At 40.2% G+C, this 19,978-nt stretch overlaps 1 protein-coding gene across 1 annotated transcript in view; it reads left to right on the top strand.

Moving 5' to 3' along the window:
- Nucleotides 1-19,978, top strand: part of usp43b (ubiquitin specific peptidase 43b) — an 87,006-nt gene that overhangs the window by 60,684 nt on the left and 6,344 nt on the right. The window contains exons 8-14 of the mRNA XM_058410237.1: nt 6,103-6,214; nt 12,891-12,994; nt 16,182-16,259; nt 16,467-16,596; nt 18,022-18,367; nt 18,785-18,943; nt 19,578-19,745. Coding sequence (XP_058266220.1) covers nt 6,103-6,214; nt 12,891-12,994; nt 16,182-16,259; nt 16,467-16,596; nt 18,022-18,367; nt 18,785-18,943; nt 19,578-19,745 — 1,097 coding nt within the window. The remainder of the gene's footprint in view (nt 1-6,102; nt 6,215-12,890; nt 12,995-16,181; nt 16,260-16,466; nt 16,597-18,021; nt 18,368-18,784; nt 18,944-19,577; nt 19,746-19,978) is intronic.

A 19,978-nucleotide genomic window follows, 5' to 3' on the forward strand; every position in this document is an offset into this window, starting at 1 on the left:
GATTAGCAAACAAAACACTGTAAGCGAGTTTGACAAGGGACGAATTGTGATGGCTAGACGACTGGATCAGAGCATCTCCAACACTGCACCTCTTGTGGGGTGTTCCCGGTCTGCAGTGGTCAGTATCTATCAAAAGTGGTCCAAGGAAGGAACAGTGGTGAACCGCCGACAGGGTCATGGCCAGCCAAGGCTCTTTGCCACCCGTGTGATCCGATCCAACAGACGAGCTACTGTTGCTCAAATTGCTGAAGAAGTTAATGCTGGTTCTGATAGAAAGGTATCAGAATACACAGTGCATGACGGGTCAGGCAGGTGTTCATAATGTTACGCCTGGTCGGTGTATGATGTGACGTAACAGCTGGGGAAAAAAAAAAAACTGAATATGGATCGACGGACCTTTATCCCAGTTTGGTTGTCAGCTCTTGAGAGGTTTCAGATAAACTTGACATAGTAGCGTGATGCATCAGATAGGCTTTAGTCCATGGCAGTCAGCTAAAGATCAAGAGTCGCCTGTCACTTCCTTTCTACTTATAGTAACAGCGGACTAAAAAAGACAAGGGGAAAGAAAGAGAGAGATCAGGGTAGGGGAGAGCGAGTGTTCATCAAGTGTCCATTTGTGGAAAATGTACCAGTTCAAGCAGCCCTTTCAACACCTGGGAAGAGAAAATAATGACAGAAAGACGGAAAAGACAAAGAACTGACGGATCTCACCAGCGTCAGTGAGAATCATCATTAGCCAGCTTACGAAATTCATACTTACAAAAAAAAACATTATCTTTAGAAAACACATGTTAATTCCTTCTGAGAGTCTGAAGATGAGGACACTGGTAGTGATATGGCTGTGTTAATGCTAAAACTTGTTATAATGTGCTCCAGGTGTATTCAAGTAGGTTAATAGCTTACAGCTTATGATTTTGGCTCTTTTCCCAGAGTTTCTACTTCAAAGAAAGTCCTCACTGAAATAAATTAACTATATTTATATTTTTATAACATGTATAAACATTTTTTAAAATTTAGATTTAGATTTTTTTTTTTATTATTATTATTATTCCAGTAAGAGGTTTGAGGTCGGCTCTGATGTCAAAGGTAGACGTCACTATTGCAGTTACAAAGGTGTTTAATAAGAGAGAGATTTACAGTGATCTCAGACAGGGAGATTTTGCGGTTAGCTTCGTTTCTCCCTCACCATTTTCCAGCGATATAAAGTTTCTCGTCAATGTGAAGTCCAGTGGAGGCAACTAAATTTGGACACTACTTTTCAAAATGCAGTGCAGCTGTATGACACTTAAGGGGCATGGCTGGCACCCAACTTGGCTTGGCTAGTTAGTGATTTACAGAATGACAAGCATGCTAGCTTTGATGTGAAGACATCAGTATTTTGTATTTGAGCCAGAATATACAGAAGAGGAAGTGAACAGACTCAAGGAATAAATCACTGCTGCATCAGTCTCTTTATTTAGAGATCAGTGAGTTGATTTTACATACGTTTATACCCAAATAGTCAACTTAGCATTGATGTGTACGATAATCAGTATTTAGTGTGGGTTTAGTGTGGGTCAGATGTAGAGCCAGATCAGGAGGAACGGGACAAACAGTGGTCTGATGTCACCGCAGACATCTGAAATTATTTCATGAGGTGCAAACTGGTGTTTAAACTGGTGTTGTGAAATTGGGGAACTCTAGCTACTCTAGTAGCTAGTTAGCATAAATCATGGGTGATTCAGGCAGTCTCCAAACCAGTCCTTGTCACATTTTGTATTGTGTGTGTGTGTGTGCACGTGTGTTTATACCTTCTGTATTTTAATCTTTCCTTTAAAAATTTACAACTACACTCCCAAATGAGCATAGAGCTATATGACACTGCAAGCATTTGATGTTCAGGCACATTAGCGTGTGTGTGTGTGTGTGAGTGAGTGTGAGAGAGACAGAGAGAGGCAGAGAGACCTGCGTGTGTGTGTGTGTACGTTGGCCAGTGTGACCTCCATGTATGTCTATGTATGTGTCTGTCTGACCTCTGTGTGTGTGTGTGTCTGTTGGTTGGTGTGACCTGTGTGTGTGTGTGTGTGTGTCTGTTGGTCGGTGTGACCTCCATGTATGTCTATGTATGTGTCTCTCTGAGCTGTGTGTGTGTCTGTTGGTTGGTGTGGCATGTGTGTGTGTGTGTGTGTGTAGCCCAGAAAGCTTGTTTCTCTGTACAGTTCCATTTTGCAGTTTTGTGGTAAATGGCAGTCTTTTCCTCCCCCCTGCAGAGAGCCTAATTCCCTCACTGCCACATTAGGCTTATAACAGGGGAGAGGGAAAACACTGGCGGTAACAAACGACCCGGTACCAATTCAAAGCCCTGTGTTTACAAACCTCTACTTTAGGGTACTGAACATGACAAGGTCACTGTGTGAGCAATCCTCTACAGCTGAGAATGAGTTTGTGTTCAGAAACAGCAGGAGGTGCAGCATATCTGCATTGCTGGCTGTTGTGGAAATCAGTCAAGTCCTTCAACATGCTCTCTACCTGACTTCCTGTTTCAACTGGAAACCCAACACACTGAATCAAATCAGGGCTCTGATGTTATTTCATGGCCACTTCAAGGAGGAAGACAGGAGTTGGTTTCAGATGCACATAATCATGCCTCTTAATAACATATTCAAACTGTGTGTAATAATATGCATTGATTTTTGTGTGGGCTATGATTATGCAAATTATGTGTAATATATATAGGTTGTATTACACATGTTTTTAAAAATAAAAAATGTCTATAAAATCAGAAGAAAACTAACTGTAACAGCTATAGGCTTATGTGAAATACACCGATCAGGCATAACATTATGACCACTGACAAGTGAGAACTTCTCATCATTATCTCCTCATCATGGCACCTGTTAGTGGGTGGGATATATTAGGCAGCAAGTGAACATTATGTCCTCAAAGTTGATGTGTTATAAGCAGGAAAAATGGGCAAGCGTAAGGATTTGAGTGAATTTGATAAGGGTCAAATTCTGATGGCTAGACAGCTAGACCTCACCTTTCGTGGGGTGTTCCCGGTCTGCAGTGGTCAGTATCTTTCAAAAGTGGTCCAAGGGAAGAACCGACGACAGGGTCATGGGCGGCCAAGGCTCATCGATGCACATGGGGAGCAAAGGCTGGCCCGTGTGATCCGATCCAACAGAAGAGCTACTGTTGAAGAAGTTAATGCTGGTTCTGATAGAAAGGTGGCAGCAAAAAGGGGGACCAACACCAATATTAGGCAGGTGGTCATAATGTTATGCCTGATCGTTGTAGATCACAGTACAGTAAGCAATTTTATTTCAAAATAATGAACTCAAATTAATTCTTCATGTGTTATGACAGAGCGAGAGTTTCCACTGTATCTCAGGCAGAGCATGTGAGACGAGGGAGAAAAGGGGGCGTGGCTTCCAGACAGTGCAAGTTAATATCAGAGTTAAAGAAAAACCTGTGTCATAACAGATTCAGGCTCAACTCCGATGTAAAAAGGTTGGCAGGTCAGATAATATAATCGGAGTAAATGTCACCCAGCAATTTAGCAGCACAAAAACCTTTTCAGACGATTATATAGTCATACAAAACAAGCTAAAATGTATCCCAGTAGGCAACACTGGCTTTACCGCTCCTAGCCACACAAATTACCCTAATTTACACCTGGTTTGTGTGAGGCAAACAAATATAGGGCAAAAATGAACACCAATTTTTGACCGATGATGCAATCGTTCTCATTCCTCTAGACTTTTTTGTGTGTTAACCTCCGACATGTAGCTGTATGATGCACAGAAATACACCTTGTCTGTTTTGCCTTGTAAACAGCTCTGTTAGACTCGAACAGCAGTTCTGTTTATAACACATAACAGAACATTTACACACAGTAACGTAACTGCTGAAAATCAGTCCACACACTATAATACATTAGGGCCAGTGTATGCGTAGAAATAAATACCTTCTAATAACAAAAAGACTCCTCAGCAGGCACGATGATGTTTAGAAGAACTGGCAGTTTTTAGGTTTTATAGAGTGATCATCTCTTCCATCTGTCCTCTCTCTTTTCCCCCCCTCAATCCTTCTCTCTCTCTCTCTCTCTCTCTCTCTCTCTCTCTCTCTCGCTGAAATCGCACAGCACGAGAACGTGTCAGAGAGGGCTTTCTTTCAAAATCACTGGAGAGCAAGATGGAAGGAGGGGGAAAGGAGTCAGAAGAGTTTATGGTTTGTTTTAGTTCATGACAGCGGGAAGCCGCTGCGACTGTTACGCCAGCGTGAAATTACCCAGCCTTTCTCCCATCCCTTTCAGACCGCCTTGCTGTGCTCAGCCAGGAAGCCTTTTTCATACATTTCCTCTTTCAGACAAGCGATATCACAAGCTTTATCAGCCTGATAATGATTCAGAAAATGCCACCTTGATTTCTCGGAGGTTCTTAACCATCATTATGAGTCTCGCTGAACTTCTGGATGACTGGCACTCAGGATGGAGATTTCAGATCTTTGACAATTTGTCGGGGATCAATCGCTCTTTCCCCCACTTTAGAACACTACCAAAGGCAATTATTAAATAAACAGTCAGGGCAAAACTGGGGAAATCTGTTATGATATGACTGGGGTGAAGAATCTAACAAATGAAAGCAACATTAAAGCCTATGACAGCAGAGAAAACTATCTGCATGGGATGTGGTGTGTGTTGGATTTTATCAGCTCTGTATACAGAACCTCCACAGCAGTCATCATATAAAACTGAAATATTGTCTGAACTGCTATTGTCACAAAGAATTGAACAGGTCTTTCCTGACCTCAGATATATATAGAAACATATAAAGACAAATTCAGGACATTTATACGAAGGACATTGCACAGAATGAAACATATTACTGAAAACTATACACAAGCAGTGTGTTTTTGACCGATGATCTGTCCAGAAGATTTAATATACACAGAAAATGTATTATAGCGGCTCAAGGAATTTTTCTGTAGCTCTAGAGTGAAAAACCCAAAATAAATGGGGACCTTTCACGTGAAATGTGGAAAGAGGCAACGAGTTTGCCTTTTTTTATTCACTCTATTTATTGAACCTCTGAGCCAGACAATAAGATAGAATGAAGGTAATAAAAGTGGCACTGAACATAAATTGGCACTATTCGCAGATGATGCTTTGGTGGAACAGTCTGTCCAGTCATTTCACATCTTAGTGACAGATCTGGATGAACATCAGCTTAGAAACACAAAGTGGCTTCCACATAGGCCCGAGTTTGGTATTTTTGCTGTATTTGTCTCTTATGGTTTTTTCCTACCAGCTAGCTATTTTTACCTCATCACACCACAGGTACGAGTCAGAGAGGGTGAAGGTGAGCACAAGCTTCCACCAAGTCCACAGCTTCTCTACCAAATGCTGCTTCTGGTGCATCAAACAGTATTTGAGCATGCATGCAGCCTTCTTCTTTTATAATGCAATAGCAAACAGACATCCAGCGTTACATTGACAGAGCATTGAAAGAGCATTGCCTTTGTACCCAAAATGCAGGCCTATTTATTCTCTCCTGGTCTCTCACTCATGTGCAGCTATAACATTGTCATCATTAAACCTCACAGTTTAGATTGTTGCAGATATTCAGTAAGTTCAACCCAAACTGCACTGCAACAGAGATCGAACTGGTTTTCACATTAGCCGCCTTTGCTCAGGTCCCAATCCGAGTGTGATTGTTCTTGCCTCCCCACCCTTCAGAATCAATCTGGTTTCAGACTCTCTTGATTCTGTGGAACCCCAGTGCGTTTGTGTTCATCTTACAAATGTGCATGGAGAACACAAGGAAAATAACAACGTCGTCATCATCAGCTGAAACACACGCACAGGTCACTTCACTTCCTGAACAAGTGCAAACCCGAATATTAGTCTAGTTCCAGTACAACTGAACTCACACCACCTCCTATTGGTAGTCTCGGGTTCGGTACTACAGCACGCTTCCTGGTTCCCTTTATGGACAGCTTTCACATCACACCAATTTTTCATGCTCTGTTTCAGACTAAACTGGCAGCATGAAAGCCCCCTTAATATTTGCTGCAGTATAATATATTGCACAGATATTAAACCTCACCTTTGTTTCCCTGTAGGTTTGGTCCTCCATTTCTGATGAGAGAAGACAGGTCAGTGTCATGGGATGAGCTGCAGCAGAGCATCCTCAGTAAGCTCTACTACCTGATGATCAGTGGAGCACAGCCACAGGTAAACAGTTCCCTTTAAATATAACTTAGCTTCACTGACACAACCAGTGGCCTGTTAAACATTTCAAGCGTTCTGTATTCCACTCAGATCTGAGAAGCTAAAAATCTTTCCTCATAACTAACATAACTGAATATAAGCAACTGTTTAATGCTAAACCATTAATGCTTAGTTTATATATATGCCATTTCTGACCTTGTTTTAAATTAAACTTCAACGGTGTTGATTTTTCTGTATACAAGGCACGCAATTTTTTCATTCAGGTTTTTCATAATTTTCTTAATTCAGTATTAGAAATATCATTGAAATACTTTGCTGGGTTCACAGTCCACCAGCTCACGACTTCTTGGACAATTTTGACATGCACCCATTACATAAATATACTATATGTAATTATAACACAGTAAAAACACAGACAGAAATACTTTCCTTCTTCTGGTACTCTTTGTAACGATTTTAATCAAACACAAGGATTAACTAATTTCTCACAACGGAATTCAGTAAAAGAAAGTAGCTCGCTCCATTTTATGGCACTCCATGAAATTAATTATGTCCTTGTCTTTTATTTCCTTTTTCCCGTCCTCTCGCGTCTCTCCGATTGCCATTCATCATGCAGCGAGCAGCACACTTCTTATCACTTATCACTCTGACAAGGTGCATGCCAATTAACACATCACTGTTGGAAAAGTCGAGGGACTTGGAGCCCTGAAGGAACTGCCTTATCTTCATCTCAGATTTCTCATGTACGCTGAGTTGTCAGTTTATTAGGTACACACCTAGCCTCACACAGGTTACACATTCTAACAAGTGGTACAACATGTGACTGTGGTGGCAGAGCTATGATTCAGTTAGCGTCGATTGTCCTTCTGAGCTGTCCATGTTCGACTGTTTAACTCTTCAGCAGAGGTCAAATATGGAATTTGCACCTTTTTTTGGGGGGTGGCTATGTTCAGCATTGAATGTCTTTGTCATGTCACCCTCCACAGTGATGGCTCATGGCTCATATGAAATATGACTCAGGGCTTTAAATTTTATATTTTTGCATACTAGGGGCAATATATTCATAGAAAAATTAACGGTTTGGGGTTTATATCTTCAAAGTAAATGGTGATATCAATCCCAGTTCTGCTCTGTGAGATGCACAAGAAGTGCTTGTTCATAATTTGAAGGTGTTATATTCAAATATTAAAATTCTGTGTAAGGGAAAAACATCTCACACTGAAAGCCAACAGAGTCCTGACTAATTTTATGCCATGAAATAATTCATTTGTGTTTACTAGATAGACAGACAGACAGACAGACAGACAGACAGACAGACAGACAGACAGATAGATAGATAGATAGACAGACAGACAGACAGACAGACAGACACAGACAGACAGATAGTCTAGTGGAGGCACTGTGTTGGTGTGGGGAATGTTTTCCTGGTACATATTCCCCTCCTTATACTCAATGAAGGATTTCTGAAATGCAAGGCATATGTAAGATCTTTGGTGCCTGGTCACAGAAAAAATATATCTAGATATTTTGTCGATATTGATAAGTAGACGATATTTTGCATCCGTCAAAAATGTGCTTGTACAAAAATGTGCACGTGTCTTATTTTCACTTGGTAATAGGATATTAATTGTTATTAAATACTAAAACAGAATATTTAAGGTTAAGAGGTCCTATTAATTTATTTACCACGTTTGTTATATCGTATCATCCTTGTCAAGAGGCACGTTTTTGCAGAAGGATTGTGTGTGTGTGTGTGTGTGTGTGTGTGTGTGTGCGCTGGTTCCTTAGCTGCTTGAGGCATGTCATGGACAGCTGTCATCTGAAGCTTTTCATATTCTTCATATCCTGTGCAGTGGTTAGTTTGCAGACGATGAAAGAAGTTATTTGTCGAGTTGTCTCTAACAGCAAACGATTCCCCACATGGATTGCTCATTGCTGTCTTTTGAGCAGCAGCTTTCTTTTCAAAGCACAAACCACCTTCATGTGAGTGAGGATGACCCACGTCTACCAATTAAATCTAATGACGTAGATTGCGAGGCTGAGGGGTTTGTATTTTGTCTCCTGGTGCTGTTTGTTCACTCCTTTTTAACTTCAGTCATGCCTTTTTAGACACACTAGCTCAAGCTGCTTTTTTAATTAATTCTTTTTCCTACATACTCAATTATGTCAGCTTGCACTTAAGGTATTATCATATACAATGCATATCACACACCCCTGCTGGGAAGTTTTTTTAAACTCTGGCAACCCTGTTACTCTCTGTATTCTGCTCCTCCCTTAAGCATGGGCTAAAGGATTCCTGCTCCAGTGGGCCTCTAGCTTTCTTTTCTTTTTTTTTTAATTTATTCATATAAGCAATAATAACTCCGTGGAGGTTCACTGGGGCAATAAGCACACTGCCCTGTGATTACACAACATCTAGAAAGGAGAGCAAAACATTTACATGCATGGCATATGCCCTTATCCAGACTTACATTTATCTCCTTTATACAACTGAGCAACAGGGGCCTTGCTCAGGGGCCTGGGATTTAAACCCACACCCTTCTGATCAGTAAGTCAAACATTGTAACCACTAAGCTACCACATCCTAATTCAACTGAATCGATGATTATATCTGTAATGTAGTAACATTTTAAAAAATGCCTATGTGGACCATGCACCATGGCGTATCATGCTCATCTCTTTTCAGAAACATGTTTTATTGCTTCGCTGATCTCCACATCAGCCTTCATGCACATTTTGGGACAGTTTAGAAAGGGCTGTTTTTCCTGCGGTGTGATAGTCACTTTGGCTAAAAGCAACAGCCAAATAAATAAACATAGTCTTCATGTCCAGGTGAATCTATTTATGCTGTTTTGATCGCAATGGCAGAGAAATATGATGCTATGTAGGTATACCTAATAATGTGGAAACTCAGTGAAGCTCTTCATGTCTAGAGTTCTTACAAAATCAGTCCCGTCCACTAGAGTGTGCTGAGTAGCTTCAATCCTCTTTCACACTGAGATATGAGAATATTTGTAAATGTAGCTTGATGAGTATGGATTTTTTTCATGGTACTGCAGTGAAATAATGTCTGTTTTCCTCTGTTTTTAATTCAGGAAGCAGGCATGGTGTATACATGTGAACAGTTGTACATTTATCAGCTCAAATCTAACTACATTTCTATAGTACACACAGTTTATGCATCTGGCATGTAACATGGAGCTGAAAAGATACCTGTTAATTACAGTATCTTATTTCAAACACGTGACAGAACAGGGTTTTCTATTTCCATTTCTATTTGAAAAGGTATCTGACGTGCTTTGTTGGGTGTGTGCGCGAAAGTAAATGTTCGAAACAACTCGTACTCAGAGCTAATTACTTTCATTATTTCAGCTTTACAAACAAGACCATCATTCTGTCCAGCTCTGATTTACTACTAAAGCAAATTTTTCTAAACGCAAACATTTGCTTATTTACTGTAATGAATCTACTATAGTTAACATGAGGCTAAGTAGATGTGGATTTAGAGTTATGGAACGTAGAGTTGAAGAAAGTAGAGTTGATCTTTCTCTAATGAGAAGCCCTCCTCTCCTAAAATAAGCACGTGTCAAAATATCTATTCTTGCGTATCAATTGTACAGCGTGTTAAATGTGAGAAACGTGCATTTTATGAAGGATGTGCAGATAAACTGAACGATGCACATTTAGCAAGCTTTCTGTCTGACTTACATAAGGGCAAAATATTCTGAAGGCCAACGTTTCCTTCAACGTGACTGTTTCATTAACATGGCAGTGTGGTCTTGAGAGATTCAACGTCTGTAAAGAGTGCTTTAAGCACACACACACACACACATATGCACATATTGCTCTAAGCGAGTAATAGTAAACTGTAAATATTGTATGCAGTCTGGTATATTAAGATATTATCATATACAATGCATATCACACACCCCTACCGGGAAGTGTTTTTAAACTCTGGCAACCCTGTTACTCTCTGTATTCTGCTCCTCCCCTAAGCATGGGCTACAAGATTCCTGGGCAAGTAGGCCTAAAGCTTTCAGGGTATTTTTTTCTTTTTTTAATTGAGGCATGTTTGATTACTATATGCAATAATAACTCTGTGGAGGTTCACCGGGGCAATGAGCACACTATCCTGTGATTACACAACATCTAGAAAGAAGAGGAAAACATTTACATGTATGGCATATGGCAGACGCCCTTATCCAGAGCGACTCCTTTATACAACTAAGCAACTGAAGGTTACAGTAGGTGCCTTGCTCAAACTGTAAATAAAGTACGCAATCAGGAAGTGACATAGTGGGAGATATTACAATACTAGATAGTAATACAGATATGAGATGTTGGAGTCTGAGAGTCTTCTACACGATTGTGCAAGTACAGACAAATTCTGTTTAGACATATAAAGCATTACAATGCACATCGTACTGTGTATATGTTTGATTTTTGATTTCATTTCAAGCACTGAGGCGTTTACAGATAGAAGGACTAACTGGAGAGAGGTTGAATAGTGTGTTTTAAAATGGTACACACAATAGTTGAGCAGCTCAACCTTGAGTCCATGGTCCAGGTCTGTTGCAACAGTTATAAAAGTCTACACACCCCTGATAAAATGGTAGGTTTTTGTGCTGTAAAATAATAAAGCCAAGAGAAATAATTATACTCGTGTTAAATTATGATGTATAAAAGGTACCATGGTCAGAAATAATTTTTTGGGGAGGGGAAGAAAAAGTTGCATACTCCTGAATTAATACTTTTGTATCTTGTTTTAATTTTTTTTTTACTTTGCAAAAACCTATTTAGACTTTGTATATCCATTGGAGATTAGAGATTAGAGTTCACTAAATGCTCTGGACCAAAAATATATGTGTGTGCATAATTTCTTTTCAATCCCTTGGTGTATTTGAAAGTATTTGAAGCTCACGCTTACACAATAAGTAGCGCTGTCAACTCAAAACAATGTCAGTGCCGTCAAGCTCGAGTCAGTTTCCATGCGCAATTCAGCTACAGTTCATGGTGCATCTTTTACACATTTTCTTTGAGGTGTGGTGATTTTGCACCCAGACCCAGTCCCAATCCAAGTTTTTTTTCTCATGCTTGTCAGACCAGTCACTCACTGATTCAGGTCCTGCAGTTGTCATCCTCAAACATGGGAGTGTCAGTGTTGCATTTCACACAAAGCTTAAAAGTCAGCGTCAGTGTTTGGTTCATCTGGTTTTATGCAAATCTATATACAATCCAGCTGATTGACAGTAAGGAGCTGCTACTGGTAGAAATGCCAGAGCAAAATTCCATTGCTTCCATCATGACACTTCACCTACTACATGCCTCATCCTCATCCTTTATAAGCAGTCACTGAACTCCCTCTGCTGGAAGCTCTGAAAAATGCATGCAGATCTCTGACAATAACGTAAACATGGTGGATAAAGATCATTAAGAATGCGGTCCAAGCTGTCAGGGACACAGATGTCCATCTGTGTGTGTTTTTCTTTTGAATGTTTTTGTTATATTTTTTCCCATAAAAAGGAACACAGGCTTCTCAGGCATCCTTATCTCTGTGTCTGAGACACACCAAATGTGCTAGGATCTCTTCTCCAGCAGCCTTTCTGGCATGATTTTGCTCATATTTCCCTCTGAAATATCAGTGCTTTATAAAATAAATGAAACATTCTCACATTGATCTTTTTAAAAATCTTTCTAGTTCTTTCTAGTCTATTTTTACACACACACACACACACACACACACACACACAGACTCTCTCTCTCTCTCTCTCTCTCTCTCTCTCTGTGTCCCAGCAGGAGTCTTTTCTGTTATCTTGAAGCTCAGCCAGTAAAATGTGGAATTTCATTTAGAAAGAAGAGGAAATCAATTTCATTCTTGGATGGAGCGGTGTTTCATTTTCAAGAGTTCAATAGATCCTCACAGAATGCAGACACACAAAGGCAATTTTAAGAACAAGTAGAATATCAGACCTCAGACAGGACTGGATGTACGTGCAGGTTTTTCAGGAAAGCAAGGGAAAACAAATCAGGACGCAAAACCAGCAATCAGGCTGAGGGTCAGGTGTCTATAAACACCTGGAATGAGCAATGATAAACTCGTTGAACAGGCAAAAGAAATCTGAAGCTCAGATGAATCAATGTGGGAGTGAGACTTTGCAATGTGTCTGGATTATTATCTAGAAGCTATCCTGGACGTGTTAGGTGGAAATACACTCTGGATGGGATGGCAGTCCATTGCAGGGCACTGTGCACACACACACACTATCTAAGATCAAATCAGCACACCAGATGAGCTTCAGTGCTCCTTTTCATAGGTTCTACATGTCTCTAAAATTGTACTAGAAGCATGAACACCATTCTCTGGATTTCTCTGGTAGAGAGCACTCACATCAGTGAACACATCAGTCCCAAGTCTTCCCTTAAGAGAGAAAAAAAACATTAAGTAAGCACTTGTGCTCTGTGAAAGGGAGTCGTTCTGGAAGAGAAAACTCCCATCATCATGATTTATGAGGAAATGTTTCATCATAAGCTAAAGGTTAGTCAGAAATAACTTTATATTGTTTTACACTGAGCCTTTTCACTATGGGGACTCAGTGAACCCAAGCCAGGGCTGTAAAATGTCTCTCACAGTACATCTAAATGCAACTATTTTCTTTTTCTTGTCTTTATTTCATTACAGAATAATAGAGTCCTGTTTAAGATCCGCGTCGTTGGGGGATCGGCGTCTTGTAGCTACTTAAGTCCGCAGGATGGACGTCCACTTTACCATCCTGCAGTGGACAGGTAAGAGGATGCCATCTTGTGTTAATGATTTATGGGAGATTCTGGCTTGAATTGAAATTCTCTCTCTCTCTCTCTCTCTCTCTCTCTCTCCTCTCCTCTTTCTCAGTTCTCGGTATTATCCATCAATTGCAATCCTCACATAAAGTTAGTGCTGTAAACTTTTTGTTGTCTCCCCATAAGAGGTCATTCATTTGCAACCCCACACACACACACACACACACTGACCTACCTGGAAGCCGTGTACAGGAATTAACAAATGGAAGAATTGTCTTTTACCTGAGAATTAAAACAAAAAAAAAAACCCTACTTCATTCTGACAGGTAGTAATGGCAAAATATTGATTTTTCCATCTACATTCAGATCATGAACAAAGCCATGCAGTAGAAGAGAACTGAATAGTAATAAGTTTAGATTGTGTGTGAGCATCAAAGTCAAAGCCAGTGTCTTTGGACAACTGCTTTCAAAGAACCGACCTGGACATGGGCCAGTTCTTTATTCAAATCCTTCCCTTTCACAGTAGACCTGTTTACACACTTTCTGTTGCTTTTCCTTCACGAAGACAGTAAGACAGAGGTTAAATTACATCGTTAGAGAGTTCAAACCCGGAGGCAACGCTGAGGCCCTGAGAAAGACTTTGCTTTCTATAAAAGTCTATAATGAATCTTTGAATGAATCTATCTATAAGGAATACTTACAGTATACAACAATTCCCATCAGTTTTAACAAAAATCTACCATCAGTTTTGGAATATAATTTAAAGCAGGATGTATTTTCTTGTCCTGTAAAGTATTATGTAAGGGATCTATTTTAAAATGCAGTTACAGGAAAGTAATCTCAGGGATATGACCCACAATGAGACACTCTGAAATTCCGACATGTTTTTTTCTCCTCTCAAAGCAATTTGGCGAATTTGTTTTCATTTAAGGATGACGCATTATACTTTGTATTCGTTTATAATGCTGTGCACCATCAATCAGCGAGCAATCATGTTTCACATAACATGTAACAAATACGGTAATTGTTCATAATGAACCTTTCACTAAGAACTGAATAAATACGACACTGTGTGGTCGAAGACATGAATATTTTCGGCATAAAGCACCAAATACTGACGTAGTTACATTTAATAACTCATCGTTTAGAAAATGACTACAGCCATCTAATTATATATTATCATCCCAGCCGCGAGACACTGGAAATAGTAGGGACGCATCTTCAGCACTGTGTTTTTGTCATTTAATAACATACATTTCCAGACTAACAGCATGTTTCTTCTTTTCAGTGTAGTCATCGTTTTCCTACAAAAAGATTTCAACCTCTAAACTTAATATATATCACTGTTATATAGTTATAATAGAATGTTTAATATCAGGAGATCTCCATTCATATAGTGACTGATAACAGACTGATAAACATCCGCTCCCAGATTTTGATGGTCTTCAGTCATGGGCTTCATTCATAAATTTGCCTTGCAGTAATAATGTAAAATCTTCCATAATGTATACTGTGATGAGGAGAAATGACGCTCTAGTTCGGTTGAAGGGTCGACTCCACCCGCCCACTTCTCTCACCTGCTGTTTTTCCGCCTTATTGGCTCAGGAATCAGAGCAAGAGCCTCTTCATAACTGGCTCATGAAAGCTTTCCAGCAGGGACACACATGGCAGGCATGATGAAGATTTGCATGTTGCTTTTTAAAGGACATGGAACAAAGCGGGCTGAGTCATTGCTCAGTGTTATCAAGTAGTTTATTGTTATTTTTGAGACTCACAGCCAGAGTACTTTTTTTTTTTTTATCCCCAGTTTTTTTGTTTGACAGCCTACACAAAACCATTCTTGGTCATGTTATGTAAATTATAATGAAGCTGGACTAACTGGCCTAAAATCTCCAGGTCCTAAAAATAACTCTATTATTATTATTATTATTAATTATTATTATTAATTGGAGAAGCACTTAGCTTAAGATTCGTTAAGGACAGGTAGTCGGTCAGGTGATTCACACACAGGATATCACAATAAAAATCATGAACATTTGTTACAAAAGCAACACTTAGCAGATACTTCTCAGTGTGTATGTAGTGTGCTTATGTAGGTAAATGGTCACTCACTACAAATTGGGGCACGGATGATTCCATTTCCGGCAACATGACCACAGACTGGTGATTTTTATGTTCATGATACCTGAAGCAGAAATGTAGGCTGGTTGTAAGATACATCTACTGATGCGCTTGGACACATCATCACTGACAATACCAGGGGTCCTTAAGGGTTTCGGGTCTTTAAACTTCAGACCCCCTCGTCCTGGAGACCTGACCAGGAGCGATCAATTCCCGGCCTGTGTCCAAGCAACATTCGACCACAGTTTGTCCCTGGTAATCCACAGCCATCGTGAAGCTCTCTCTGCAGCTTCGGAAGCTCTCCTGATGGCTCGCCTTTTCCGAGCTCCAGCGAAGCTCAGGAGGCTAAAGGCCTTGCACAGTGAATTCCCTGCAAAGCCCCCCACCCACCCACCTCAACTGGCATACATTGTGCATGCCACCCCCGACTGTGGAATTCCTCCACCAGTTCCATATATTTCCCCCTCTAGGCTAGCTAGTGGATTATCTGAAATCATTAAACACTCCACAAACTGTATATAGAACTGCAAATAAAGTTTAAAAGTGCTGATCATTTGAGAGCTACAACAACGATAACAAGCTACATTTGTAGAAGTTGGCTAAGGGTTTGTTTGTTTTCTCCTGAGCTAAGGGACTTCAGAAAATATGACATCTTTTACCATAACACAATGTCAACGAGCATCCTGCAATGGAGTTAAGTGAGCATTGATGCTCCCTGCTTTCTCTTGTGCATTGTGTGATTTTTAGTGAGTGAAGGTTGAAGTGCACTAGAAGGATTTTGTGAATGAGCCAGAACTTTAAATAGACGACTTCCTGATCAGTGCTCTGACTACTAAACAAGGGATTGAGACACACCCTGAGCCCAGGCGTATGTGATCAGTAATCTAGTGACCGTGACATTGAATGAAACAGTTGGCCATTGTAGTCCATGGTGGCCATATGTGTAGGCTGGGATGTGTTCTGGGAGATGACAATATTATTACTAATAGTATAATAATAATTAAAAAAAAAAGTGTAATATTGTATTAGTATTATTGCTGTTGTTGATCATTCTTTTCCTCTGTTTGCTCAGAGCTCTAAAGCTGTGTGGCTCAGGCGGACCTCCACATGTGAAGCTGATTGTGGAGTGGGAACACAGAATGAAAGACTGGTGAGTCAGTCCATTATCATCTAACCATCGAATCACTTTATGGCAAAAAGAAAGGAGAGTGCACAGTGACATTAGGACTGCTTGATGCTCACTTGTTCCACAATGAGACAACAATTAGATGTGAAATGGGACAGCATTGCGTTAATATACTGATCTTGTTCACTGTGAACAAAACTTTAGTGTGTGTGTGTGTGTGTGTGTGTGTAGTCTCTTCGGTAACATCCAGGAGGAGGTGGTGAAGGATTGTGAGAGTGTACGTGTCCAGCAACAGCAGCATGTCCAGCAACACAGCTGCACACTGGACGAGTGCTTTCAACTTTATACTAAAGAAGAGCAGGTAACACACACACACACACACAGCCCAAAACAAGCAGCTCTTCTCTCTGAGATCTTAACAGACCATTTAGAGTCTGGTTCCATGCTACCCAGTACTAATCCCCCATAAGACAACTAAAATGTCATTTGCATCAGAGGTGTTTATAGTTCATGTACATACCAAGATGTGCAAAGACTTGTAAAGATGTGTGCGAAGAAATAGAAGAAAATTTGTCTAATAGTCAGAGGACAAATTTATGAAACCAGTCACGAAGATAAGTAACTAAACTTTACAACTAGGTGTGAAGACTTCTGCCGCTCATCTTGCTGCTGATTATTTCCTTCAGACACACCAGTTTTGCTATCAGCTTTTCTCAGCAAGTCTTTCATTGATTTTTATGGAAGTGTGTCTCAGTGTTTAAGACTCCAAGCTACTGATTAGAAGTTCAAATGTCAGCACATTGCATGAGGCTTTATTTCTATTGTACTATACACATGTATGCATATATACACAAAAAAACAATACTATTTAATGTCTTTGGTATGGTTTTTGATCATTTAGAAAAACCTGAATAACAAAGGAATGATTTGACATGAAAAAACATCCATTAAGATGCTCTTCACAAACCCCTCTAAAGCAGGGGCCTGGGATTTTATTTTTTTCATTTAGATTCAGTACTGTAAATCCTAACCCGTCGTTTTCAAAGCTATTACATGTATGACTGAGTTCTTATAATTATTATTTGCCTTGTCACTTGAATTGAATGGATTTAATCCAACCTTAATTAACTCAGAAAGTGCTAGGTCTATAAATAATGCCACATGGAGCTGCTGTGTTATGTAAGAGGAATGGTCAGGAATAGAAAGCTCCATAATACATAGAATGTATAGTATTGTACTCATCATTTTAATGAAACCTTTTTCTAAACCCCTGCTCTAAAAGACCACTGGCAGGTCCAGACTTCTGTATTTACAAATTCCCTGTAATTATTGAATGTTTAATAATAGTCGCTAGTAGACTGTATCTAATGTGCTTAAGAGGCAGTGGACGCTTTAGTGGACAGTGGTAGCTCTTGTGGTTAAGGCTCCTTGTTGTTGAACAGAAGATTGATGTTCAAGCCACAGTACTGCCAAGCTGCCATTGTCAGGCCCTTAGCCCTCCCAGCTCCTGGGGTGCTGTATCAGGACTGACCCTGTGCTTTGACCCTAACCTCCAGAAAGCTGGGGTATTCAAAGAAGGAATTTCAATGTGCTGTAATGTATATGTGACAATATAAACTTCACTTTAAGATGAATAATAAATCCATCTTACCAGCTACCATTCTGTTAACACAAGCATCAGTGGAGATCGAATGCACAATACTCGTATTGAAAAAAAGCCATAATTGATTGCAATATCGATATCATATCAATATATCACACGTTATATTGTGTCCTGTGCATGCAGCTGGCTCCAGACGACGCATGGAAGTGTCCTCATTGCAAGCAGCTGCAGCAAGGCATGGTTCAGATGAGTCTGTGGACACTCCCGGACATCCTCATCCTCCACCTCAAGCGTTTCAGGCAGGTGGGCGAACGACGAAACAAGCTCTCCACTCTGGTTCGCTTCCCTCTTACAGCCCTGGATATGGCACCTCACATGGTCAAGAGGAATAACTGCACACGCCTGCCTAATACATGGAAACAGCAGCTTCATCAAAGGAATGAAACAGGCCAACATCCTGAGGACTTCTTGTATGACCTGTATGCTGTCTGTAACCATCACGGAGGCATGCATGGAGGCCACTATACAGGTTTGTGGACTTACAATAAATGACCTGGGGTTTAATCAGTGTGGGGCAGTGGTGGTTCAAGTGGTTTAGGCTCGAGCTTGTTGATTGGAGGATCAGAGTTTAACCCCCAGCACTACCAAGTTCCACTGTTGAGCAATTGAGCAAGGCCCTTAACCCTCCCTGCTCCAGAGGCGCTGTATCATAGCTGCCCCTGTGCTCTGACCCCATCATCCTCAGCTGTGATATATGTAGAGAAAAGAATTCCACTGTGCTGTAATAAATGTGTGGTGATAACAAAGTCTTCGTGCCCTCAGTTCTTCTTCTTCTGTGTAATGTATAGGATAAATTGCCTAGCACACTTATTTGTAAGAGTGTGTCAACAAGCAGTCCGCACACAAGAGCATACTGCCATTAATCTCAGTACTTCTTTTCTTTCAGCATACTGTAGGAACTCAGTGGATGGCCAGTGGTACGGTTATGACGACAGCAGTGTAGAGCCAGTTCCTGAGGGGGAAGTGTGTACACGTGGGGCTTATATCCTCTTTTACCAGAGACGCAACAGCATCCCTGCATGGTCAGCCAGCTGCTCGCTCCGAGGTCAGAATTCATCTCCCTCTTCAGCTTATAGTGGAAAGATTCAGTTGCTCAAATTGACAGTCCCTGTTTTTGCCATTTTCCAGGCTGACCAAACATGAGTTTGATTATGCAAACACTCCAAAGATTAAACTGATGAATAATGAAAATGTTGGTTACATTTGTGCTTGCTCATTTATTGTGAAAGGAGCTTTCACAATACACTATTTTGATGAATAGGGATTAATGACTTTAGGAAATTAAAGAGCAATAAATAAGTAATACCAAGCTAGATCTATCTACAGTTATAACTGATATGTTTCAATTAAAAATACAGAATATAATAGGAATGTTTGCCACATATTCCAGGCCACAAAATTCAGCCTTTAATTATGAATTAATATCAAAGACAAGGATGGTGATAGAATAGAGCTTGCAACTGCAAGTGAAATATCACTGGAAGCGAAATGTGAATTAATTCGAGTCTGCTGACATAAAAAGTAAAATATAGTTACATGACAAGGCTAATAAACAGCGCTTTTATCAGTGAAGATTAAAGTCAGCTAATACCTGCAGCTGTTATTACTAGCAAACTTCCTTTTTTGTGCTTAGTGAATTAACAGATCAGACTGCGCTGATATAATCTCTTCTTCCACAGGCTCTACTAGCTCCTCCATGTCTAATCACTGGCTCGTCCGTTTGACGTCGGTGTCAGAAGATAGCCAGACTTTATGTCCCACGACCAAGACCTCAAGCTGCTCTTCAGCTCCTGAGCCTCAAACACCAACTTCTCCTGTTTTCTATGAGCAGCCAAAAGGAGATTCTGGTGAGTTATTTCTAAGCATCTACTTAGTGGATGTTACGAGTCATCTAGAGTATCCTGGTCTTGTTATTTATCACTTATCTTTATTGGAGAAATATTAATTATATGGTTTCACAGTTTACTGTTTAAAAAAATGTATAATTTATGGCAGTTTTAACAGTTTTAAGTCTTCATCCAGGGCATTGTCATTAGCTTTCAGTTTTACAGATCCTAAATTTGTCCTTCATTCTCCACCC

This window comes from Hemibagrus wyckioides, linkage group LG02 (assembly GCF_019097595.1).
Source record: "Hemibagrus wyckioides isolate EC202008001 linkage group LG02, SWU_Hwy_1.0, whole genome shotgun sequence".
Taxonomy (NCBI): domain Eukaryota; kingdom Metazoa; phylum Chordata; class Actinopteri; order Siluriformes; family Bagridae; genus Hemibagrus; species Hemibagrus wyckioides.